This window comes from Leuciscus leuciscus (assembly GCF_965113295.1).
Source record: "Leuciscus leuciscus genome assembly, chromosome: 19".
Taxonomy (NCBI): domain Eukaryota; kingdom Metazoa; phylum Chordata; class Actinopteri; order Cypriniformes; family Leuciscidae; genus Leuciscus; species Leuciscus leuciscus.
In genome coordinates, this window is record NC_138743.1 from 2,109,545 (window position 1) to 2,136,622 (window position 27,078).

Consider the following 27,078-nt stretch of genomic DNA (forward strand, 5'->3'; position numbering starts at 1 on the left):
GAGAAGCCAGTTCAGTAATGAGGTTTCTTTACAAAGATAAATGAAGAAATTAGGTTTACTTAATTCAGTAAAACAATGTTATTGCGAATATTATTGTTACTTGTTCATCATTGTGTCAGTGTTTTATTTGCTGACTTTAGCTATAGCTTCTTTACACGAAGAACAAATGCATTTGTCCACTCAGGGCCACTGTAGAAACATGTTGATGTAAGCAGACCCGCGGTGTGTCTAGAGAGAAATGCCTCATTCTAAGATAGTAAAAACATAACGCTTCATTATGTAAGGGGTTTATACAGCACTGAAAACAGTGTCATGTATATGATATTGCATTTCTGTCAACAGATCCTCCTAAATATTACACACTGCACCTTTACATAAATATATCATATGAAATACAAAGTCAATTCTTTGAAGAATAGAAAGTTCTAAGACTCAGACCTGGACGATCTTCTTGTCCGACATCCCGGCGACGAACAGGTTCTGCTTCTCCTCATCGGGGTTGAACTTCACGCAGTAGGGAACCTTCTTATTGGTGAAGGGAGCGATGCACTTTCCTGGAAGATGACGGGTAAGTTTCACTCACTATGAGCTCGAGTGCTAGAGATGATCCACACTAGTGGAGGAGCAGAGAGAGACTCCACAGGACTAAACACTCGTGAACACTCATGACTGTCATCATATCATCATAAACACACAGGAACTCAAAGGTCTTCCCGGCAACACGGCAAAATAAAAGTTCGGTTTAACTTCAAGAAATTGTGACAGAAAAAAACATTTTACTTTTGTACGGTAGAATTTAGCTATGCAATAATAAACTAACACTAATAATAAAAAGTTATTATTATTATTATTATTATTATATTTTAAAATTAATGTTTTATGCTTTCATTTGAATGCCAGAAAAAAATTTAATTACACAACAGAATTTCTGAAAAAACAAAACATTTCATAAGGCCCTATTATTGTAAAAAATTAATTAAAATGAATTAATTTTAATAAACAAAAGCATGTCTAATAAGAATAATTTAAAGTATTAAATTCTAACATTGATTTAAATTATATTTTTGCATAATAATAACTTATTACATGAATACTGCTATTATTAATAATATATAAGGATTATTATATAAGAATAAAAAATAAGAATCAGAAATGTTTAATATTATATTACCTTAACATACTGTTTTAAATTATTGTATTTTTAAATAATAATAATTATTATTATTAATATATAAGAATTAAAAAATTTTAGAACTGTCAGAAGAAAAAAGTAAATTATTATTATTTAAAATAATTATACTTTTATGATTTATATTAATAATATATTATCCTAACAAATAAGTTAGGACATGCCAAATACAAAATGTCTTGAATCCTGTGTGTGTGTGTGTGTGTGTGTGTGTGTGTGTGTGTGTGTGTGTGTGTGTGTGTGTGTGTGTGTGTGTGTGTGTGTGTGTGTGTGTGTGTGTGTAACTCTCACCGGTCTCTGTATCCCAGAGTTTGATGTATCTGTCGTAGGCGGCGCTGAGGAACTGTGTGCCGGTGTTGTTGAAGCAGACGTCACGCACAGCTTTACTGTGACCTACACACACACACACACACACTCAAAGATTACACAGTATATATGACACGTGACATGTGCTTTGAGAAGTGAGACACACACACACACAGAGCGTCTGAAGTGAACTAGATTGACTTGTCCTGGTCAACGCTTTTACCAGCCCGGCAACCGTAGCCATGGCGATATCAGTAACCCACGGAGACGAGTGACAGCCGCCGTTGCCGACCAGCGTCTACAGTCACTCTTATACTCTACATATTCTAACTCAAACGTTTAGGGCATAACAATATATCATTGTAATAATTATTCATTATTAGAATAATTATTGTTGACAGTAATATTTATTCATTATAATTATAATTATTATTACTAATATGATTTTAATTATTATTGTTATTATTATTATTATTATCATTCAATAATTAGAAAAAAGAAAAGCTTATTTTCTGATTGTGTCTAGAAACATCCTTTAATTGATGAATGTGACTGAATTAAACACGCGAGAGTGAGCAGCTTCTGTGATCTGAACTCATGAATGTCTTTCAGCGCTTGATGAACGAGTCGAGACACTGGAGAATCCAGCCTGTGCTTTCCTCCATTAATCACGTCTCAGAGTAATTAAAGCACATCAGTCAATCACGACAGCGCTGAGAGTTCATCAGAACCCTGTGTGAGAGGAGATCACACACACACACACACACACACACACACACACACACACACACACACACACTCACCGATAAACGTCCGCGCACATCTCCTCTCGTTATACACCTCCCACAACTACAGCAAAACACAAAAACAACATCAGCACACACAGAGAACACGGGCACACACTGTTCATTATGATAAAACACTAATCAGCGTACAAGACCATTATCTTTCAGATGATGCGGATGGTCAGAGTTCATTTAAAGTTCTTCACATTTGATGCTTTATGTGTGTGCGTTTAACAAATCAGAAGATTAGGAGTAAAACACTCATCTGGGTCTCTAGCAACACTTCATTTATATATATTTGTAAAGCACTGTTCATAAAATTACAGAAAATAATACAAGGTCATAAAAATTGCATAATAATCATAATAATAATAATTGACATATCAATAATAATAGCATGATTATTATGATTATACAGATGTACTGGAACAGACTGTTTTAAATTCTTGTATTTTGCATAATTATAATTATTAGTATATTAGTATATTAAAGATATTAAAAATAATTTTAGTATGAATTATATTAATATTTTAATATTCGAACAGACTGTTTTAAATTAGTGTTGTTAGCCATTATTTTGTTTTTAATTTAACATACCATTTAAAAATTTTGCATTTTGTATAAGAATTATATTAATATTATTCTATTAATAATAGTTATTTATTATTATTATTATAATATTATTATTATATTAATAAACAACAATATTAATTGTTATTTATTATTACAATTATTATAATATTATTAATATAATATATGAATCATACTTTTATTATTAATATTTTAATATTCTAAAAGACTGTTTTAAATTTGTATTGTTGAACAATAAGTATTTTGTTTTTATTTTAACGGACTGTTTTAAATTCTTGTATTTTTGTATAATATTAATTATAACTATATTATATTATATTAATAATGTTTTCAATTATATTTATTATTATTATTATATTGAAAAAACCATTATTAATGTTATTATAATATTAATATTCTGATATTAATTATACTAATATTCTATTCATTTATATTATTTCTTGTTGCATAATACTTGTTTTATTTTTTTTTTATTCTTGTATTTTGTAGAATAATAATTATATTAATGAATAATTTAAAAACAGTCTGTTAGAATAGTATTTGATGTTGCATAATAATAATAATTATTGTTTTATTTTAACAGACCGTTTTAATTTCTTATATTTCTATATGATTATTATTATTAATTATTCTATTATTATTATAAAAAAACATATATTGTTATGTATTCTTATTATTATCATCAATAACAATTACTATTATATTTGTTGTTATAACTAGTATTCAAGCATCCGAAAAAAAATGATGGCTAAAGTGTAGAGCAGTTTTACACAACACTGCTTGACCTTTCAACTACCCACTCGTCTCCTCACACACACACACACACACACACACACACACACACACACGTGTTTAAATGCAGATCTCACCTTGATCTTACAGTCCATGGAGCAGGACAGCAGCAGATGCCCAGACGCCGGGAACAGACGGATCGCACTGACGCCCTGCACACACCAGAGAACACACATCACACCAGACCACAGAGTTAGTGTTGGGAACCGGACAGCAATTCCAGTTCAGGAATCGGATACTTGTTAAAAAAAATTTAATTTCGATTCCTTTGTGATCATTTCAATATGACTTTAAACCACTGCGAGTGATTTTCTCTGTCTTTTGTTCATGACCCCAGTTACTGCAAGACGTTGAGATATGCATATCATGATATATACATCTGCGATATTTCGATATACGTGACCCTGGATCACAAAACCAGTCACATATCACACGGGTATATCTGTGGCAATAGCCAACAATACAATATAGGTCAAAATTATAGATTTTTCTTTTATGCCAAAAATCATGAGGATATTAAGATCATGTTCCATGAAGATATTTAGTACATTTCCTACCGTAAATATATAAAACATGTATTTCTGTGAGTGAATGCTGCACAATCGTGAACATAAATGAACAACTTTAAAGGAGATTTTCTCAATGTTTAAATTTTTTTGCACCCTCAGATTCCAGATGTTCAATAGTTGTATCTCGACCAAATATTGTCCTATCATAACAAACCACACATCAATGGAAAGTAATGTATAAATGATGTATAAATCTCAATAAAAAAAAAAAACCCATGTGACTGGTTTTGTGGTGCAGCGTTACATATTGTGCAGCCCTCCTACACACACACACACACACACACACACACAGCTGCTTCACCTTGGTGTGTCCGGTCCACACGTGCAGCTGTTTCTTGGGAAGGTAGCATTTGTCCGGGATGTCTGGCGAGCGCAGGTTGATGCCCACGTCCTGAGGAATGTGCAGGTACGAGCGGCCCTGGTAATCATACGCGTCTTTAACTGCAGTGAGAGAGAGAGACGGGGTTAAAGAGCAGATCCAGCACACGTTTAACCGAGTGTGTGTGTGTGTGTGTGTGTGTGGTGTCATGGTGGCGTGTCGTACTGTGAAGGATGGTCTTCTCCTCCGCTGGAGCTTCTTCTTCATTCTTGCCCCTCTTCTGTCTCTTGGCTGTGATCTCATCCAGCTCTTTCTGCTCATCCTGTCAGTCAAACATCATGACAAGGGTTATTATAACACGCATTAAAGGTCAAATTGACTAGTTTTTTTTACTATAGATCGACTGATAATGATGTTTTATATATGATATGATACCATGTTTATGTGCATTGCACATATGTATTGTTGCACAATAATACCCACTCGTCCACCCACTCGTCTCAAAATATATATATTTTAAATCCTTGTATTTTTCTATAATAACAGTTTTAACACTTTTAAATACTGTAATCTTAGCAATTCCACTACCTCCTTACATACAAAAGCAGTTTTTTTATTTTTATATAATTATATTTTTTGTTATGTTCAATTTAGTTTCATTTCAAGTCATTTCATTGTGGGGTTTTTTTCTTCATTTTTTTTAAATATTGCAAATTGGGTTTATTTTTATTTCAGTTAGTTTTATTTATTACCAGTTAATAATTTTAGTGCTTCAACTTTTTTCAACTTAGTTTATTGCCAAGGCAACATTTCAACTTTTTTTAAACTAATACTTATATTTTATTTTAGCTTTATTTTAATTAACTGAATGGTTTTTAAAAGTTTTAGTTAACGATAATAATTTAGTTGCAGCACAAGCCAGAGAAGCAGAAATCTTGATAACAATATGATTAATGGTTTAGGATTCATCATCTTCAGGGTTTAAAATTAACACACGTCAAATGTGGGTAAAAATCAGCAAATTGTATAATTATTTATACATGTAAACTGTGACATAATTAATCTGGTTCATTTTTTCCCGGCTAGTAGAAGTTCTGAATGGCCGGTAACTTAAAAATTGAGTTGCCAAATTGTCTGGTGAGTGAAAAAGTTCATTCAAACCCTGATCATCTTATGATAAATTGAACATGTTGAACATCGTCTCACCTCAGAGGGTTTGGCCACGTCTTTCTCATCCTGGTATTTTGCCCAAGGCCCCAGAAAGCAGTCGATATCCGACGCATCTCCTCCCTTCACCTTCCTCCTCTTCTCAGACTTCTTTGGTCCCGTCTCAAACACCGTCAGCCCTAGTAATGACAGCAGTAATTATGACTAGCATGAGCAGGAACGAGAGGTGGCACATTTAATGATCAGATGTCAGATTTCGTGAATGACGTGAATCTCACCTTTGTTTTTCTCGGCTTCTTCTATGGCTCCGATGTAGCTGCTGGACGAGACCTGACTGGTGTCCACCGACGGGTCCAGAGCGTAACCTGACCCATCATCGACAAACACACACGTTCGGTTTGATTCTATGGCATGAATACAGAAGCTACACAAGCGAGATCGACGTATATCTCCCACTAGAGACGTGACGGTGAGGATATTTTCCCATGATCTGTTAATCGATGTGTGAAAACACCGGTACCATGAAGGCTAAAGTAAAATGCGCACGTCCGCATGGGCACTCATAATGGTGTGGCGCAGAGCAAGCGTTTCTCCATAGTAATGAACACGTGCGCATTTTAGTTTCGCTTTCAAATTAGCGCCAACAGGGTTCCAAGGTCAAATTAAAGCATTTTCAAGGTCAATTTTAAAGCTTTTTCCAGCACCTTAAACCACAGTAAATTACATACCAATACATAGTCAAAAATATTATTTAGTGTTTTTATCACATTAAAAGAGATAATGCTATAAACAGCCAAAATTGTTTCATAATAGCAGAAGGATCAGATATTTAAGCAAATCACATGTTTTATTTTTCTAAATGTATCACTGTCTAAGTAGATAATGCCTATGAATAATACTTTTCATAATATTAATGTCCAAATATTGCTAACCAGATAATGTGATTTTCAGGCTGTAAAGCTGAAGTTATTTCAATGGCTTGTGCCGCGCGAGGACGTTTTGTTGCTGCGTCGACCAAAGCGTAGCACAGCATTATGAATACAGAACAGCTTGCGCACACATCGCTGTCAAAGTTAAAAATAGTTCAACTTTTGCCGCTACGGTCTGTGACGATTACCCGCGCGGCCAATAAAAACGGGGCATCCAAACAAGCGCGGAAATCAAAATGAAAACTCCGCCTACTTCTGCTCTGGCCAGCGTAGCGCTAATCGCTCTGTATCTGGAGGGCTACATTTTATTTCTCCATTTAATAAACAAACTATTCAGTCAGGTATTTGTTGTGAAAGAACTACAGTTACAATTTCAAGCATTTTATCCAAAATTTAAGCACTTTTCAAACCTTGAAAACACTTGAAAGCATATTCAAGGATTTCAAACACCCGTACGAACCCTGCGCCAATTCGGGGTTGGATTGCCTGAATGGTTGAGTTCATTAGCCTATTATTCTTAATGCAAAACACTACACCAATACAGTACAATGACAAATTTGCTTAAATAGGCGCTTTTACATTTCGCTTTGACACCAAATATTCCGCCAACATTTTGTCTCTCGTGATGAATGAAATCTGACTCCTGCTGCGACTCTCGTTCAGCTCACGATTCATTAAGCAGACGCGTTCAGTTTTTAATTGTAGTGTCTGTTCTCTAACTGAACTAAATTATTTGATTAAAAATTTAATCGACGGTGGGGGGGGCAGTGATGTAACCGGTGTTGCTTCTGAACACCGTCAACACCGACTATAGTAGCAAGCCTATCTCTCACCGAACGTAGAGAAGGTTCTCCTCTGCTGCTCGAACATGAAGTCGTTGACGTGAGCCGGTTCAGCGTAACCCGACAGCATGTTTCTGGGAGCCGCCATCTGCTGCGATCTGAACGGGTTCGCCGGTCCAAACTGGAATGAGATGAGAAGGAGACAATCAAGATCAATAAGGTGGTGGTCAAATGGGTTTTTTCTTCCAATGCATTTTTTTACATTAACCATGTAAATTTTTTATTTAATAAAGTGAATTTGACTGGCTTCTGAAAAGTAGGCTGTTATATTATTGGTTAATATTATTAGGAATGAGTCACAATGATCATATTTAGTGTTTTACATTTTTTCTTATTTAAGTTTGGACTTTTAGAGGTACATTTACAGCCACAGGCACTGATGAATCCTGCACCGTTAAACCAGAATTGATTAAATACAAATAACGGTGCATTAATATAGCAGGTAGAAAAAATATACATAATGAGGAAACTTAATAGAGATTCATTTTAGATTTATACTATAAATCTAGTCTAGAAAAAACACTGTAAAATGTAAGTCAATTTGATTAAAATAAGTGGATAAAAATGTGATCAATATAAAACAGTTATGAATCTATTAAGCAAATTTAACAAAAATAATAGATTAAAATTGCATCAAAGTTCAATAAACACAAATAACTGATTCAACAGTACACTACTATAGTGAGTAGAACAACATATATAATAATTTAACATAATAGGAACTACTTTTAGATTTATACTGAACTAGGCGTTCATAAGATAGTTTTAGCATGGGGTTTCTCACTCAACAAGTGTAATCATATTTGGGAGTCTGTGGCATATAAAGCGACTGAACACGCCTGATATATTGCACATAAATATATTAAATACACAATATGCTTCCATCTATCTTGACAAACAGCTGTATTCACCTCTGGAGCAAACATAGTTTCAAATGTAGGGTTGTACGTGACTTCTTTGAGTGCTGGATCAAGATGCACACCGGTCTCAACATCTTCCTGGAAAAGACGAAAACAGAAAACATAGATCCGCCTGTTATTAAGCGATCAGGCATCAGAACAGCGAACTTTAACCACATTTAACTCGACTGGTTTTCAAATCAACCGAGGATCCGTTAGTGACTGTGACCCGCGCGTTTCTTGTTTACCTTCACGGCGACCTCGGGCGCTGAGTTCAGGAGGGCTAAAGTCATTATACTGTCGGATTTTAAAGGCTGAAGATGCGCGATCGAGTCTGGTTCGACTTTCTGCGGACTAATACGGGATTCTGACTCATTTTCCGAATCTGAGTCGCTGCCGTACGAAACGAGGCCACTCTCTGTCGCCGCCATCTTGGATGTTGTTGGTCTTTCGTCAGCGAGTCCTCAAAGATGAATATTTGTTTTAAAATATCTTAAATAGTCTTATTTTTAAAAAAGATTCTTAAAACTTATGTCTATACTTAATATTATATTATAAGCGTATTAATTTTATACATCTGAAATGGAATGTAAAGCGGGCGCAGTTGTAGTGCAGTAAGTTAGATGTTGTATCTTTTAGGACAAGAGCGCGCATTGACACGTACACGCGCATTTTGTAATGCGCCTATGTTTTAGTTTATTATCACCAGGGTTTTTATTATAGTTAACTAAAACAAAAAAAACATGAAAATTGTGTTACTTGAAATAAAATAAAATAAAAAAGTCAATAGGTATATTTAAAAAAATGAATACAAATTTAAGTAAAATTTTAATAAAACGAATAAAAAAAAAGAAAGAATAGTATCTAAATTATACCAAGATAACACGGATTCTCACTACACATAAAGAGTTGTATAAAATATGTCTTTGTTGCTCACTTATACTTTAAAAAGGGAAATCTTTATACATAATATATACAATGAATATGTTGCAAAGTTTCACTGGTTAAAATAAGAAGTATTGTCGATATTATTACATAAAAATAAGAAAATATGCCTTTCTATGTCACAATTATGAGTTAGTATGTCATAACTTCGACTTTTTCCATTAAAATTTCGTCTAAGGGTGTCATAATTATGACTTTGAATGTCATAATTTCGACTGTATATGTCATAGCCTAATTATGATTTTATTTATTTATTTATATATATATTTGAATTATGTTATGTGGCTTCCATCGATTTCTCGTATCACTGCTAGTAGGAACATGTAATATGTAGGTGTGTTTTTCCCCAAACAAATCACATACAACACATTTAAGTTGTTTTGGTTGATAAACAAGTTGTTTGTATTGGCAATTACTGATCGGACCGATGGGTGTGGTCTGTGTATGGCATTAGCCAATCAGATCAAGGATCCCGCTGTGGGCGGGGCGCGGTTTGTTGCAGCGTTTGTGGCTCCAACAATAGAAAGTGGGACGTACCATCTGCAGTCGGAGGGGTGGAGTCACACGCACTGACATCCAGAACATCGCTTCTTCTTAGAAAAAGAGCACAACCTTGATTCACAAGGGGTTATGCCTCGTATATGTCTATTATTAGATGCTGTGACGGGAAATTAAGCCGATCGTTGTTGACGAACACACGCATGAATGTTCATTGTGGATCCCATTTCCAGCGTTGACTGATCCCGAGCTCCAGTCTTTTTAACGGGATCCGAACCAGCTGTATATCAGTACTGTATTTCTGCAATGAACACCGTGAGACTGAACAGAGAGGAATATTTTAAGGAATAACCCGCATACCTGGGAAAAACATGGAATAATAAGAAGTACTTACATTTATTCAGGTATGACATTTTATGCATGCTTGTTGATTGCATTCTGGCCCTTGCTATTAAAATGCGAGAAACGCATAATGGGAATAAAGTGTTCACATTTGCATTTTTTTTCTTCTTCTCGTATTTATCTTCTCTGGCTGATGCATTGCCAGTGTAAACCAACACTGCTTGTGCTTGGCCCCATTCAGGACTGGTTGACAGGTGTGGGTTGAATTATGCATGCATGTGAAATAACTTGCATAATGCAGCCGAAGGCATCCTGAATGCTTGAGCATTACATATTACATGCAACTTATGTTTGTTTGCTTTGAAGGCATAACAAGATGACTTATTTCTCACTGCCCTGAGGTTTCAAGATTGATGCATTCAAGGGGGAAGGGGAGTCACATCTGTATGGCAAACACAAGACAAACTATCACACCAAAATGCAATGCAGTTTGCATGCTTACTAAACAGTGTGCACTCCAAATTATTGCTGGGATGGCATGCCAAATATTTTCCAGTAGGAAAAAAATAAAGACTTTGTTACTAGTTAATTTAATACAGTAAATGCATCCCGTAATGAGCGAATTAAATGTAGATTTGAGGGCAGTTTTGAGCATGCAGGGGGAAGGGCAGCAGTCACTGGAAGAAGACTCGCTTTGTGAAACCCGAGACTTCAGAAAAGCACAAAGCATCTCCATCGCTTCTCTGCTCAGTATTCATGCACGTGTATTTCAAACTGACTTCATACTTTTTCTCTCGTTCTTGTGCGCTTTAATGCATGCACACCTTGTGCAGTTATCGTGCTTTCTTCGCCGAGGTGCTTTATGATATATGTGGAGGAATGATTCGTTTTAATGAATCGGTTAATTTACTGGAACTGCTCAGATAACCGATTCACATAACGTGTTTTGCAATGAATAAAATTTTTTGTTAGATGCTGCTCATTCACCTGGTGTCCGTTATGTGGATTACCTTGGTTTTACTCCTAAACAAAGTTTTTCTTTGCCTTTGCTCGGATGATTTGCCAACGATTCGAATCATTAAAAAGAACCGACTCGAAAGAACGATTCGATCGCGTGTCACATGCAGGACTCACTTCGTGATTCAAAAGCTTTATTGGCTTGATAAAGACATTGTTTTGCCAAAGCATTAATAAAAACCTTATATAATTCCCTAATGCAGCGTTTATCTTTTGGAAAACACAGATTAAGCTGGTAAATGTGTTTGGGAACATGGAAATATTATCTAAACTGGTTGACCAGTCGTAATATTCCATGTTCCATAATTCCAATATTTCTTGATCATCTAGTGTCTGCTCCAGCTAGTCCGTTATCTAAGTGTAAGACGGTTCTGGTTTGAAGGTTTCTGTCATTTATATTGCGTATCATATACATATAATGCATATTTCTCTCTGACTGCTTACTTTTAAAGGGTTGATTTGCTGAATATCAAACATTGCAGTTTCACTTTTGTGCTTTAATGCTAAAGATGTCTGCAGATAATGAATGTGAAATGGGTCATTCTGATGTTGTTGTTGACCTCAGTTTGCTTTGCTGGCGATGCAGAAGAAAGTTTTGTTTTTCTCGTCTGGATGGATTTTCATACAGAAAACCTTTTCTGTGTGTTCTGGCTTTCATGCGGCTTCTGTTTGATGTGCTGCCAGGGCGAAGCGGACAAACCTCACGTCCAGAAGTAGATCAGAGAGACCAGAACAGAAGAAAGTGCGTGACAGTGCTGGCCTGGGTGATACGGAATAATTGTTGAACTGTTAGAGAATAATACACACCCGAGGTGGTAATGCGGCCACGACATGAAGGTCGACTTCATTTTCTAATATTTCAACGATCCGGAGTAAATGATTCACTTTCTACGGTTACAACACCTCAAAACATTGTCCAGATGATGTATTTCAAGACATTTCTCAGTTTTTTGTCCTTGAAACGCTCTTGTGTGTAGAACTAATTTCTTACGCATCTCATCCCATGCCTCCATTTCTGATTCCAAAACGTCATTTTAGAGCCACTGATAGCAGATTAATGCAGTTATTATATATATATATATATATATATATATATATATATATACAGAGAGAGAGAGAGATTAAGCGTGTGTGAATTACCTGAGTCTGTGTGTCTGTCAGTGTTCGACAGCAGCGTCTCGACTAATAGTGAAACTGTAAGTTTATCTGCTTCAAAAACAGCGCCGTTAATATATCGCTAGTGAGAAATTCAAATAAATTAGTAAAATTGTTTAGCAAATTAAAAGCTACATGACATTTCTCACTAGCGATATATTAACGGCACTGTTTTTGAAGCAGATAAACTTACAGTTTCACTATTAGTCGAGACGCTGCTGTCGAACACTGACAGACACACAGACTCAGGTAATTCACACACGCTTAATCTCTCTCTCTCTCTGTATATATATATATATATAATAACTTCATTAATAACTACATTAATCTGCTATCAGTGGCTCTAAAATTACGTTTTGGAATCAGAAACGGAGGCGTGGGATGAGATGCGTAAGAAATTAGTTCCACACACAAGAGCGTTTTAAGGGAAAAAACGGATAAATGTCTTGCAATAAATCATCTGAACAATGTTTAGAGGTGTTACCGTAGTATAAGTGGAATAATTGACTCCGGGCCGTTGAATTATTAGAAAATGATGCACACCTTCGTGTCATGGCCGCATTATGGGTGTGCATTATTTTTCTAACAATTCAACAGTCATTCCTTACATAAATGGCACTTGAATGCAATGCAAATGAATTGTTTAATCAATAGACCAGCTGAATCAGAAAGGCGAGTGATGCATTAAAGAGAGAAAATGTTGGTATGGTTGTAAGTGTGATAAACTCGCTGTACGCCCCAGCTGTGAAGATGCCCCGCACACAAGAGTCTTTGTTCTGTGTCTCTGTTGGACCGGGCGACCCACAAAGATGCCTCTGTGTGCTGAACTGGGGGTTAGTGTGTGTGTGTGTGTGTGTGTGTGTGTGTGTGTGTGTGTGTGTGTGTGTGTGTGCCACAGAGATGCCATGCTTTGACAGATAAAAGTCTGAACTTCAATACCTGCACTTCTCTGTTTTGCATCAACTTAATGTTGAAGATCAGGCCTGGAGAGTCTTTCAACTCTTATCATAGTCATTATAATTTATAATTGAACAGTTTTTGGTTTATTTAATTATTTAGAAAATTGAGAATACATCTCAAGACCCTTCCGTCTTTAACATATCTTCAATTTATATATATACATATAGGCCTATATATATATATATATATATATATATATATATATATATATATATATATATATATTTACATTGCCATTGTTGAACACATTTGCCATCAAAATCACAAAATAAACTATTATTATAATAAAATAATAATTATTATTATATTGAAATATTAAATAAATATACAAAAATGAAATAAAACAATACTATAAAATTTTAAATAAAACATTAAAATATTTACAATTTACATGATAAAAACATTTAAATAAATTAATAAAATATTTCGTTAAGGGATTAATTTTATTGCTAGTTAATTTCACATAATTACAGAGAAACTGCAAGTAACTCATTGAATTAAACATGACATTTTGAAGTAGAGAGACTGAAATTGTGTTTTCTTGTAAAACACGCTCCCATAATGTTTGTTTTATTGACAACTTAGAAAAATATTTGAATAAAAAATATTACAATTCATATACAAATAAAAAAAATATGAATAAACAAATAGACGACGTTTGGCATGTTTACATTCTAAGTCATAATTATGAGGTAAAAAGTTGAAATTATGGCATATTAAGTAATACTTATGAGATTAAAAGTCAAAATTATGACTAAGTCATGAATTCAAAAGTTACAATTATGAGGTAAAAAGTCAAAATCATGACATTAAGTCATTTTGAGGTATAAAGTCGAAATTATGACAAAGTCATTATGAAGTAAAAAAAAAATCAAAATTATGACACAAGTCATATTTTGGAGATACAACTATTTCTAAAATCTAATTTGGCATGTTTACATGTTGTTTTTTTTTTTTTTGCTGCTGAACTTTAATCATTGTGAAATGCTGAAGAAAACCCACAAAATGAATGTGTTTTCATGCTCAATAACACCCATCACTAGTGCAGTCGTATCATTTTCGTTTGAATCCTGACAGCTTTGTTTGCTCTCGGCCTTGATTTATCCATTATGGAGTGCCATTGCTTCTCGCAGGGACTTCCCATTGCGCTGTGGTTTGTTGGTTTTGTGTGTGAAGGCAGGTGGAGAATACAATGCATTCAGATCCTACATGCGAGTCCCCAGAGGCGAGTGTGTGGCGTCCGCTTACACACCCTGCGTTTGGTGGATTCCTTTGTCCTCTCGCTTACAAACAGGTGGAGATCCTCCACTGCTCTACAACACCTTCTTTTCTATTCTACTTCAGTTTCTGCTTGTGTTTTTCAAGTTAAGCTCATTTAGATTCCGATTTGAATATTCAAATTATGCTGAATGTCTTTGCAGGTGATTCCCAAAACCTGTTTTGGTTGAGATTACCATTATATATGCATATAAAAGCCTTGCTTTTTTGGTAGTGTGACTTTACACCACCGACCAGACGCATCGGGTTCACCTGCTGGAGAAGAAAACAGGTGGAAAAGTCCTACAGACGCGGCCTGGAACTGTAAACAATCACCAAATTTTGACACAAGTCATAATTATGAGGTATTATGACATACGAAATTATGACATACTAAAGTAAATTACAAGATAAAAAGTCGAAATTGAGGTAAAAAGTCGAAATTATGACATACTATGTCATATTAAATTATGATTAAAAAGTTGAAATTAAGTCAATTTATGAGGTAAAAAGTTGAAATTATGACATACTAAGTCATATTTATGAGGTAAAAAGTTGAAATTATGACATACAAAGTCATATTTATGAGGTAAAAAGTTGAAATTATGACATAATAATTTATAATTATGATAAAAAAATTAAATAAGAACATACAAAGTCATATTTATGGTCGCAATTTTGACATAAGTCGTAATTATGAGGTAAAAAGTCAAAATGATTTCATACTAAGTCATAATTATGTAAAAAGACGAAATTATGACATACTATGCCATAGGCTAAATACGATAAAAAGTTGAAATTATGACATAGTAAGTCATATTTATGAGGTAAAAAGTCGAAATTATGAAAGAATACACGATAAGTGCAAATAACCAATAAGAATAAACAGTATACAAGTAATTTAGTAATTTATTCAGTCATTTGCAACAATTTATTTGCGTTATATAAAAAATTCTTCATGCCTTAAAATATCTTGAATGTAACTCGACACCCTCGCCTCATTTAGTATACGCGGTTCTATGAATATGCAAATGAGCCCCGCCTCCTTAAGCTTTACCACTCTAATCACTAATTTACCCTCTAATCTCCAAATTAGATCCACTGGTTGACGATCACACGTTGACCTGATTGGTTACAAGGTAGTTTGTGACGTCGACAGCCCTAAAAATAAAAAAATTTCTTATGTCACAATTTCTTTTTATGTCATAATTAAGTCTTTTCATATCATAAATATGATGAAATGTGTTGTAATATGAAATATGCGTATGAAATATGATATGTCATGAATTTGATTTTTTTTTATGTCATAATTATGACTCAGAAAAGGAAAGGGACTTGGATAGCTATGAGCTTGAAAGCTCGCTTTTCATCACCTTGAGAACTGAAGTTGAGCTGGATGAGCAAGAGGTTATGCAGTGTTGCGCTACGGCTTTCCAATCGGGTCTCGTTCTCTGATACTCAATTACTGCGGTAAACGAGGCTGTAAATTTACATCTTACAAGCGCATTTCACTCCCTCCTCCGCTCGCTTCTCAGACCACGCACACCGTGGAGGATGACGGAGTGCTTCTAAATGCATCTGACCCCAATTTTCTTCTGCCTGGGACGAGTGTGTGCGTCTGTGTGTGTGTGTGTGTGTGTGTGTGTGTGTGTGTGTGTGTGTGTGTGTGTGTGTGTGTGTGTGTGTGTGTGTGTGTGTGTGTGTGTGTGTGTGTGCACAAACTACCAACTGGTTTGAATTAAGGGCCAATATTTACACAGAGTGGGTGGCCGTCCAATTATGGTGTGCTGTGCAGATCTTCTTGTGATTTGCATGAATCTGCTTTGCATGTCGTTCCCAGAGTTCAGTTCTGCCGTTTCTCTGTTCTCTCATCACAAACGAGCCACTCACCGAGTGCATTACCGTTACTCAGCATCAGCGAGCACTTGATTGTTACATGAAGCTTGTGATGAATGACTCATGGCCAATCACGTGCAAACGTGACATGCATGTTAATGAGCGACAGCAGCGCATCAGCCAATCAGAGATGCCTCAAACTGGCTGAGATAATGCAGCATTTTATGGTTAATATCTGGTTAAGTTTTCAACATACATTTACCAGTAGTTTGACTTTTGTCATGTCCGTGTCGCAATATCACACAAGCAATAGCGCTGCTTTTCTGAATATCAGCACACGGGTAATTAAATCTAAATAAACCAATTTTATTATTAAAGTCCCACTGTAGTCAATCATTGCATCCCTTAAAATCATCCTTGATCACCAAAATGACACATTTAAAAGTTTTTTCCTTGAAAAATGCCTGTTCTATGAATATGCAAATGAGCCCCGCCTCCACTCACTCACTCAGCTCAGAGATCCACTGGTTGACGATCACACGTTGATCTGATTGGTTACAAGGTAGTTTGTGACGTCAGAAACACCAGCGATTTCAAAGCGTGTTTTTGAGACTGTCTTTGGTTCACTGCAGTTTTAAAGGGGTCATAATGCCATTTTGTACAAGCTAATATGATTCTTTAGGGTCTAAATTAAAAGTTTGTAATATACTTTAATTAAAAATTCTCATTAGTATTGTAAGAAAACCCTCATTTAACCTGGTCAAAACCAGCTCTGTTTTCAGCACGCCGTTTAAGTGCATGTGTCTTTAAATGATAATGAGCTTTGCTGACCCCGCCCCTCTGTTCTGTGCGGACACCGTTTGTAATAATAATACAATAACCATAACGCGTTGTTCATTATAAACGTGGGATTATGAATTATATTGAGAACGTCGTACATAGAAAACATGCTGTAATGTACCCTGAGTGTAAAGATAGTCGCATTCATCGTGAAGCGTGCAAGCGATTTGCAAAGATTAATATAAATATTAATATAAAGGTTAATAAAATGTTACACTCACTTCAGTTCTTCTGGAGGTGCAGCAGGAACACGAATAGTTGGTACCGATCCTTTTTTCAGGAGCAGCTTCTTAGCAAAACCAGCTTTATACTGATCCTCGTTTGTAAAGCAGTCTGGTGTGTGAAATGTTTCGCGCAAACATGAAAGCATTGACGTTGATCGTGGGGAATATTCCCTTCGAAAACAAACTCAGCCACTGCGTCTTCAGCGGTTCGGATTTAGGAACATCCACATGACTGCTGTGTTCCTTATTACACCGAAGAACAGAACACCGCCATTCTGCTCATAGACAGACAGTGCTCCAGCTATCAACAATGACCGCGCCGGTCCGCGCGGGCTATGATTGACAGCTCACTCACGAGCAAGGGCGCTCCTGTCAACGTTCCTGTCAATCAACAGTCGTGGGAGGGGCGTCGATTTTGTGACGTCACAATATCGAACAGCTTGATTTGAGACGGGGGGAAACATATAAGAAGATTTTTAAAAAACCACTGGATGGATTTTTATCATTTTATGATGGTTGTGTACAGGCACTGCCAACACACATTTTTTAGTACAATCAACTTGTAAAAGTGCATGTACCATTATATGACCCCTTTAAGGAGAAAATACTCAGCAATGGTGTCGACTTATGAATTTACACATGGTTTGTCTTAAAGCATATTAAAAACACCACATAGACACATAAACTACATTAAAAACTCAAGGGGCCCTATTTTAACGATCTGAAACGCAAGTATCAAACGCGAAACGCAAGTAACTTTGTGGGCGGGTCTTGGGCGCTGTTGCTATTATACCGACGGGATAAATGACTCTTGCGCCCGACGCAAATCTAAAATGTGTTGGTCTGAAGTAGCTTCATTACTCATAGGTGTGGTTTGGGCGTAACGTTAAATAAACCAATCAGAGCGTCATCTCACATTCCCTTTAAGAGCAGGCGCGCTTGTTCCATGGCGGATTGCTATTATAACGGCGGATTTGCCAGACGCGCGCCAGGAGCGGTTCACAGCCGAGGAGACCGACGTTCTCGTCAGGGCCGTAAAACACAGAGAAGTGACATTGGGGATGGAGAAACACACACAAATTAGCTTCGGTTAAACAGGCGTATGATAATTTGAGTAAATGTGTAAACTAGATTTATGCCTATTTTTTCACATCTTCATGGACACAACAATGATTTCCCTCGTGTGGAATATTTTTCCTTGTAATAATGTATGGTTTTCTAAAAATGAGAACTGCTGCTTCTGTGTAGATGAGAGAAGCAAAGTGTGTGTGCCCTTAAAATAGCATCTGAATAACATGCGCAACGCACCACTGACTTTAGACTAGGTTTCTCCTGGTCAGTGGCGGAATTGTTTTCTAAACCTGCAAAATACGTTTGCGCCGGAACACGCCTCCTCTTTGCGCTGAACCGCCCCCGGGAGCGCAAATGCATTTGCTAGTTTACCGAAGTGCGTCTGTGGAGGGAAAAGTCCGCTGTGTGTCGGGTGCAAAATAGGAATGATACATGCGTCGCTGTACAAAGTCAATTGCGCTGGGTGCAAGATAGGGCCCAAGGTTTTTTTTTGACACCGTTATTTAGTCTACTTTTGCTCCTCCAAGGAATAGATTCAAATAAAACGAATGAACCAATACATAAATACGTCTCAAAGAATGAACGACTTAAAGGTTCATTTTGCTGAATGAGATCGAGAACGAGGGAGTCGGTAAAACGACCCGTACTACGGTAAACGCACAGCAGAGGTGTTTCTAAATCAATCCGACTCAATGACCTGCCAGTTTCATTCCCGTCGGAGAACAAAAGTGAGTGAATGATTCAATGACTCACCCGTTCAGTTGCTGAATGAATCAGTGTGTTTAAATGAATCGTTTGAGTGGATGAATCATAATGATTCACTCATAAAGATGGTCTTTTGTCCCCAACTACTGGTGAGTTGATGTAACTGGCAGAACGAATCGTTGAAAAATAGCAACAACTAAAACACTGACTATGAATATGACAATCTGCATAGTTCAGATATTAATTATGATTGGATGAGCCACATCTGAAGCCTTTGTAAAATACAGATAAATAGACTGATTGATTGATCAGTTGGATGTGTTCAGTCATAATTGACCTATTTGGGTGAACTATTCCTTTAATTCTGTCAGTGTGAATAGAATTAATGCATTAAATTAAAGGCTAATGGAAATTCCTGGAAATTAAAATCCTTTGTGATCTGGATATGTAGAGAGATCTGATGGAAATTCACTCCGTCTTCATGTTTTCGCCTCTCTGTGCTTATTTTTACTCTCTGCCTCCAGACAGTGTGTGGCACAGAGTGAGAGACGAGAAGAGAAGACAGACAGTAAGTGTGTGTGTGTGTTGGTATAAGAGACTGAGAAATATTGGATTTCTCTGGGCAAGAGAGGAAGAAAATAAACAGATTGCCAATGTTGATTTAGAAATAACTGAAAAAAAGTTGTAGAAATGCTGGATCCAAATCAGTGTGTATCCCATGATGAGCTATTCTGGGCTGTGGAGGCGTTAGCGACAGGTGCCCGCGGATCATGCAGGAGAGTAGGAGAGTAGGTATCTATAGAAATCTGTTCAGATGCATTGGATTTGGTTTTATTTGTGGATTCATGGAACAAAACCATAAAGGAAATATTTTTAAAATGTTTTTCGAAATAATTATCTTCTGCTCAGCAAGGCTGATTTAATTTGATTGAAAAAATACAGTAAAAATACAGAAATATTATTCTAATGTAAATCATCTGTTGTCTATGTGAATATATAGTGAAGTGTAATTTATTCCTGTGATCAAAGCTGAATTTTCAGCATCATTACTCCAGTCTTCAGTGTCACATGATCCTTCACAAATCACTCTAATATGATGATTTATGATTATGATTTATTTAACATAATTAGACATAAAAAAAAATTCAATTAATAGTAAAATAGTAAAATAATAGTAAAATTCCTTCTATTTGAATTGAATAATCCTTACATATTATTAATATTATGGTCCCTTGGTCCATTAAGATTTATACAAAGTATTTTATTTAAGCTCAATTTTTTTTTTATATACTAACTTAAAAATTCTTCATTCATAAAAAAATTATTAATATGAATTATTAAATACAATAAAATGAAATTTTACTATTAATAAATAAAATGTGTAAATTTTGAAAAAAGGCTTAAACAATTTTTTTCTGTGTAATAATTTATAATTAAAATCTGACTTTCGTCACACAAAAATGGCTCAGAATCATATTTTTTGTCGTTATAATTTCGTGTGAAATAACGCCAGACATCAAGCATTTCTGCTCATGTTCAGACACTCAGATGATCTGAAGGAGAAGCAGGGAAAGCAGTTTAAGGAGCGCCGGCGCTCCTCCGGAGAGGCTCTTGGCTGGTTCGGCTGGTTCTGTCAGGACGGGTGCTGGCTTCTCCAGGGAGATCTGGCAGAGACACAGATCTGTGGCACATGTGAGGAAAAGGGGAAACAAAACCAGATCTGGGTCACATTCATCCTCAGCGCTCAAGGTTATTAAACACACGCCAGCGGCTCCGGGGTCAGAGGTCAACTCACCTTTATTTATCCAGCGCTTTATACAACACAGATCGTTTCAAAGCGGCTTTACAGAGAGAACAGGACAATAATGCAAAGTTTGTTTCCAGAAGAAAATAACGTCACAGTCCAGCTTAAGCTTAAGTGAGGTCAGTGATGGTTCATTTCTGTTGTAAAAAAGTTATTAATTTAGTTCATTTATATACATATATATATTCGCTCTGGAGAAAAGCGTGATGTCATCGTCCAGCTCAGTTCAGTTCTCATATAATGATGTCACTGCAGGAGATCAATAATATTGTTGAATATTAAATTACGTGAAAACACAGATGGAATCACAGAATCCAGTCATAAAAATTATATTTATAGTATAACGTGGAATATTTCAGAGGCTAAATGTGTGTTTCTTCATGAATTCTCACAGGAATAAATTACGCTTTACTATATATTCATGTAGAAAACAGATGTTTTACATTGGAATAATATTTCATTATTTTTACTGGTTGTTTCCCCCCCCAATCAAATAAATGCAGCCACACACACACATACACACACTCACATACTCACTCACACTCACATACTCACTCACTCACACTCACACACACTCACACACACACACACACACACACACACACACACTCAGCATCACTAGCCTTTAGTGTGTGTTGATCCATGAGCTCAGAGGTGGAGATGAAGACACGAGGGACTGAGAGTTTAATGCTGTTTTTACAGGAAGATCGAATTTGCCAGCGAATCAAATTGGCACCAAGATCTGACTCACGTAAACGAACAGAGTGAATCGACTCAACTGATCACTGAATCAAACACTCTGAAAAATGATTCACACAAATGAATCAAACTCAACATCTCTACATGGCAAAAAAAAAGCATTTTCTTTATCACTTTTTTTCTGAAAGAGTCTCTTCTGCTCATCAAGGCTGCATTTATTTGTTAAAAAATACAGTAATAATTGTGAAATATTATTATTATGTAAATCATCTGTTTTCTATGTGAATATATAGTAAAGTGTAATTTATTCCTGTGATCAAAGCTGAATTTTCAGCATCATTACTCCAGTCTTCAGTGTCACATGATCCTTCACAAATCACTCTAATATGATGATTTGATGCTCAAGAATGTTGAAAATTGCCACATTTTTATGGAAACTGATACATTTCATTTTTCATGATTATTTGATGTTCAAAAGTTCAAATGAACAGCATTTGTTTTAAATATAATATTGTGAAACATTATAAATGTCTTTATCTTTAAATGTCACTTTTGATTCGTTTAATGCGTCCTTGATGAATAAAAGTGTTTATTTAAAAAAATATCATGTATATCATAATTTTTGTCGCTAAAGTCTTACACAACACACATTATTCTGAAGTGGATTTACACAAAAGAGAAAAATGAAGATAAAAGGAGAAGAAAATGACAGAATACATTGTAAATATTTGATATAGCGGACGCGAGCCTCGTCTGTCATTGAGTGTTTAATCATCACTGTTTGGAAACTGGAAACGCTCTTAAAGCCGCAGGGAGATCTTTTACCCAGAACACACACTCTTCTCCAGCGCGGCGTCCAGTTGCAGTGTGTGTTCTCCTCTTCCACATCTCATGATACACACTCATTAATCAGCACTTCATCAGGGCCCTTATTAGTGTTCACTACCAGGAGAAGACGACTCATTTACTGCTGTTCACACAGAGATCCTGTCGTTTCTGTGGAAGACCATTTCCAAACAGTAAATCTGAATTATGACATTAAAAATCACAAAATGATGACTTTTTTAGGTTATAATTATGACATTGTTATTATTTCAAAGTAGTTTCAAATTTTATAACATAATTTTTACTTTTTATGTCAGATTTATGACTTAAGTCATAATTTCGACTTTTTATAACAATTTTTACTTTTTATGCAATTTTTATGAATAATCTTAGAATCTTTCATCTTAGAATTATATTTAAATATATATATATATATATAATTTAGACTTTGTCATAATTTTGACTTTTATAGCATAATTTTTACTTTTTATTCTTTATTCATGACTTCATAATTTAGACTTTCATCTCAGAATTATGACTTTTTCTTGACTTTTTTGACATCATTTTGGCTTTTTATGTCAAATATGATTGTCAATTTTGACCTTTCATCTCAGAATTGTTACTTTAAGTTATAATTTCAATTTAGTATGTCATAATTTTGAATTTAAATTTAAAAAAATTACTTTTTATGTCATTTATGGCTTGTCATGATTTTGAATGTCTCAATTATGACTTTTTATGTAATAATTTTGACTTTTTACTCTCATAATTATGACTTTGCATGTTATAAATATGTTGTATGTCATTTTTAACTTTTCCTCTCATAATTATACATATGAATATAAATAGTGCGTCACTCATAACTGATTCTAATATTTAGCAAACATGAACATACAAATATTGACTAAAATATTGCAGAAACTTCGATTTCAATGAAAATAACTATACCCTAATTACAAACAAATCGGAAATGCAATAATTTTACTAATGATAAAGCCTTAATAGGATAGTTTAAAATATCCAAATCAATAAAGAAATGACTGAAATCAAATATTATTATTGAAAACAAAATTTTCTTCAGTTTAACCGGCTAAAATATATAAGATTTAACTAGTTTTCTCAATATTTTTACAGTATTGATTTAAATTCAACGTTTCTCTTCCTTCATCCACTATCTAGGGTTGATCATCAAACTGTATTCTGGGATTGCGTTCTCTATGATCCTCCTCGGTTTGATTGTGCACTGAAGCTCGTGTGTAACTGCTTGTCGTCTGTAATCGAGTGTGTTTAGATGATGTTAATGCAGCTCTTGAAGACAGACATCTATACACACGAGTCACATGATACCCACAATGCACCCATTGACGTTTCTTCAAAAGACAGTGTTGATTTAGGAAAATTAAAGCCTTGTTTGTGCACACATAATGAAGTCCCACTTCCCCCGTTATTTGGGAGTGGTACGACCCCGGTGGCCCGAGCTCAGCTCTCTCTCTCTCTCGAGACGCTTCTGTGTGTGTGTTTGTGTGCTTTAAACACTCTCACTTCAATAGTAACTCCCTCGATCCGTCGAGAACGAGCCGTCTCGTCCTTTAGGCCGGACTGGCACACTGTGCCCGCTGGCATCGCAGGGAGGGAGGCCCTTGTTTACCCAAACTGCATTCTGGGTAACTGCAACTGCATTGGAAACGTGTCTCCATTCACGCAGATCCAACATGGCGGCTCTTTTCTCCGAGCGCAGTGGGAGTTAATGGGCCAGTCATGCGACTGCTCGACTCATCTGTCCGTGCCTTCAGACCGCTGTTCAGTCTGAGCTCTCGCTGGCTCTCGCTGGCTCTCGCTGGCTCTCGCTGGCTCCAGGTGCTGCTGTTCCTGGAGGATTTGGGGATTTCAATCAAAAGGGTTTTGGGATTTCACATTTTATTTCAATCAAAAGAACTAGAATAGCCTTTCACAACTTTGTAAAATATTGGAAGCTCAATAGTTTTGCCATTGCAAAATATACTCTCTCTCTCTATATATATATATATGATCCTGTTAAAAGAGGTTTAAGCGAGAACAGATAAGCTACACGATCAAACACACACTTCCCAGACTCCTTTGAGTGTGACAGGTAACATGAACGCAGCGTCTGATCTCTGAGATGTGTGTGATTGAGCGCGAGTCTCTCTCTCTCTCTCTCTCTCTCTCTCTCTCTCTCTCTCTCTCTCTCTGTCTCTGCTATTCAAACATTTCAAACAGGACCTACGATGCTTTTATCCATGTTCCTCTTTCTTTAGTGTGTGTAATGCTGCTGTTTGAGCAAGAAAAAGGTTCCCAAAGTCCCTTCTTCTCTATATGAGTGTCAGTGTTTCTGAACTCCTGAAACGTGAGTTTCTTCCAGGAACGAATACGTCACAATATTCCTCATTATAATAATTAATGCGCAGAATAAAGGGGCGGGGCCTGGTTGAGTTAGTTAGTAGTGTGTTAAACTGGTGGTTATGGTAAGGGGCGGGACATTTCCCAAACACACTCGAAGCTCTCGACCAATCACAACACACTGGTACAGCTGACCAATCAGAGCACAGTGTGCTTTAAGAAGGAGGGGCTTCATAGAGACAGGAAGTAAACAGAGTGTTACTGACAGACTGGGAAGAGAGGAGCCGCAACAATGGAGAATATGAGGAGAATAATCAACATTCAAGTTCTAGTAGAGCCTGAAAACAACATCAAGACTATGTGAAACAGCATAATGTGGCGTCTAGTAGTTTGCGTATTCAGGGCCGGCTTTGCCGACAGGCGACACAGGCGGCCGCCTGGGGCGCCATCTGCTGGACGGGGCGCAAAATTGCAGAATAAAAAAAAAAAAAAAGTTAATTAAATATCGTATTATGAAAGCTGCGCACACGCTGTACACTTTTACTGTGCACTGTCCACACACTGCTTGTATTTGTCCATTTCTTTTACTAGATTATACAATCCTAAAAAACGACTGAGTCACTCTGACAGCTGTCAAACTCACGCGCGTTGCTCAGCAACCGGGAGTGGCGCGAAAACATCTGACAGCTGGTTTTAGCGCTTTAAATGATGGGGTGAAAGTACTGACGGTAATGTTGCGCTGTTGAGGCTCGCACAGTTATTTATAACATATTAAAGTTAAGAAACAATAGCCTAGGCTACACACGACCAGAGAGCTGTTTTCCTGAATGCCATCAAAATTGAAACCGAGACTGATTTCACAATAGTTCAATAAACAAATAGTTAAAATTAAGTCACTTACATTTTAGACACAATGACTGTTTTTGTTCTGTTTCAGCAGCGAAAATAGTTCCAAACAAAGATCACAGCAGAACCATCGCGAATCTCACAGCAACACTTGTTGCATTACTGAATGATTCAGCGTTTTGAATGAATTGTTTGAGTCAAAGATTCAATTACCCATTCATAAATGCCTCATTCTGAATAAATCAGTCGTTTGAACGAATCGTTTGAATGAATGACTCAGTGACTCGCCCATTAAGACGGTCGCCTGCCGCCTCCTACTGGCGGTTTAGTTTCATAAAGTATCATTCTTTTCAACATTCCTTATTTGTATATTCAAAAATATTTAAAATAATCTAATTTAATACAGTTATACATTTTCAATGTAAATTATTTAATTTGATTGGTAACAGCCTAGTGTCTTATTAATTTAATTGAATATATTGATCAAATTTAAGAATTTGAAATGAAAGATGGAGCATACATTTAATAAAATTAGGGGGAAAATGCCCTTTATAAAAGGTACAAGAAATTAGTGTTTTCAAACAGTGATGTAATGAAACATTGACAATTTAAGATTGAAGGGAGTAAATACATTGGCACTCTCGCCTTGGGCACCAAATAACCTAGAGCCGGCCCTGTGCGTATTATAGTTTCTCTCAGTCACTCTCCGAAGTGCGACATTAGCAGATTCTGTGTAATGAAGTTTATTCTCAGCTTCCTCTGAGCATCATTGATCATTGTTCACTACAACAACTCAAATCTATCATTGATGGCTTTGATTTCTGCCTGTCCAGCTTCTTCATCTTCACTTTTTTCTTTCAAATGTGTTTGACTCAGAGGAACTCTAGACTTCTGACAAAAGTGACAGATCCTTTCTTCTGTGTTGTGTTTACTTTCCCAGTCAAAATGCACAAAAAGTTATAGTTTTCGTTGTTTTTGACCCATGTAACCTTATAAACAGTGCTTTAAAGTCCCCCATGGTGGATATGTGGTGTTTTTAATGTGCTTTAAGACAAACCATGTGTAAGTTCATAAGTCGACACCATTGCTGAGTATTTCCTCCTTAAAACTGCAGTGAACCAAAGACAGTCTCAAACACACGCTTTGAAATCGCTGGTGTTTCTGACGTCACAAACTACCTTGTAACCAATCAGATCAACGTGTGATCGTCAACCAGTGGATCTCTGAGCTGAGGGAGTGAGTGGAGGCGGGGCTCATTTGCATATTCATAGAACCGCGCATACTAAATGAGGCAAGGGTGTCGAGTTA

At 36.1% G+C, this 27,078-nt stretch overlaps 2 protein-coding genes across 4 annotated transcripts in view; one reads left to right on the forward strand and one right to left on the reverse strand.

The window, feature by feature from the left end:
- cdc40 (cell division cycle 40 homolog) overlaps positions 1 to 8,848 on the reverse strand; it is a 20,338-nt gene extending 11,490 nt beyond the window's left edge. The window contains exons 1-11 of the mRNA XM_082147221.1: positions 8,637 to 8,848; positions 8,401 to 8,487; positions 7,481 to 7,610; positions 5,997 to 6,083; positions 5,758 to 5,897; positions 4,777 to 4,873; positions 4,534 to 4,673; positions 3,741 to 3,815; positions 2,299 to 2,344; positions 1,481 to 1,582; positions 439 to 554 (exon numbers count right to left, since the gene is read on the reverse strand). Of these exons, the coding sequence (XP_082003347.1) occupies positions 439 to 554; positions 1,481 to 1,582; positions 2,299 to 2,344; positions 3,741 to 3,815; positions 4,534 to 4,673; positions 4,777 to 4,873; positions 5,758 to 5,897; positions 5,997 to 6,083; positions 7,481 to 7,610; positions 8,401 to 8,487; positions 8,637 to 8,819 (1,203 nt within the window). The 5' untranslated portion in view covers positions 8,820 to 8,848. The remainder of the gene's footprint in view (positions 1 to 438; positions 555 to 1,480; positions 1,583 to 2,298; positions 2,345 to 3,740; positions 3,816 to 4,533; positions 4,674 to 4,776; positions 4,874 to 5,757; positions 5,898 to 5,996; positions 6,084 to 7,480; positions 7,611 to 8,400; positions 8,488 to 8,636) is intronic.
- An 886-nt stretch (positions 8,849 to 9,734) lies between these two features.
- Positions 9,735 to 27,078, forward strand: part of wasf1 (WASP family member 1) — a 60,328-nt gene continuing 42,984 nt past the window's right edge. For 2 of the 3 annotated variants that reach the window (XM_082147237.1, XM_082147238.1), the window contains exon 1: positions 9,736 to 10,235. The gene's annotated coding sequence lies outside the window, so the exon portion shown is untranslated. Of the gene's footprint in view, positions 10,236 to 27,078 lie in introns of all 3 variants that reach the window. The other variant, XM_082147239.1, reaches the window with a different exon arrangement.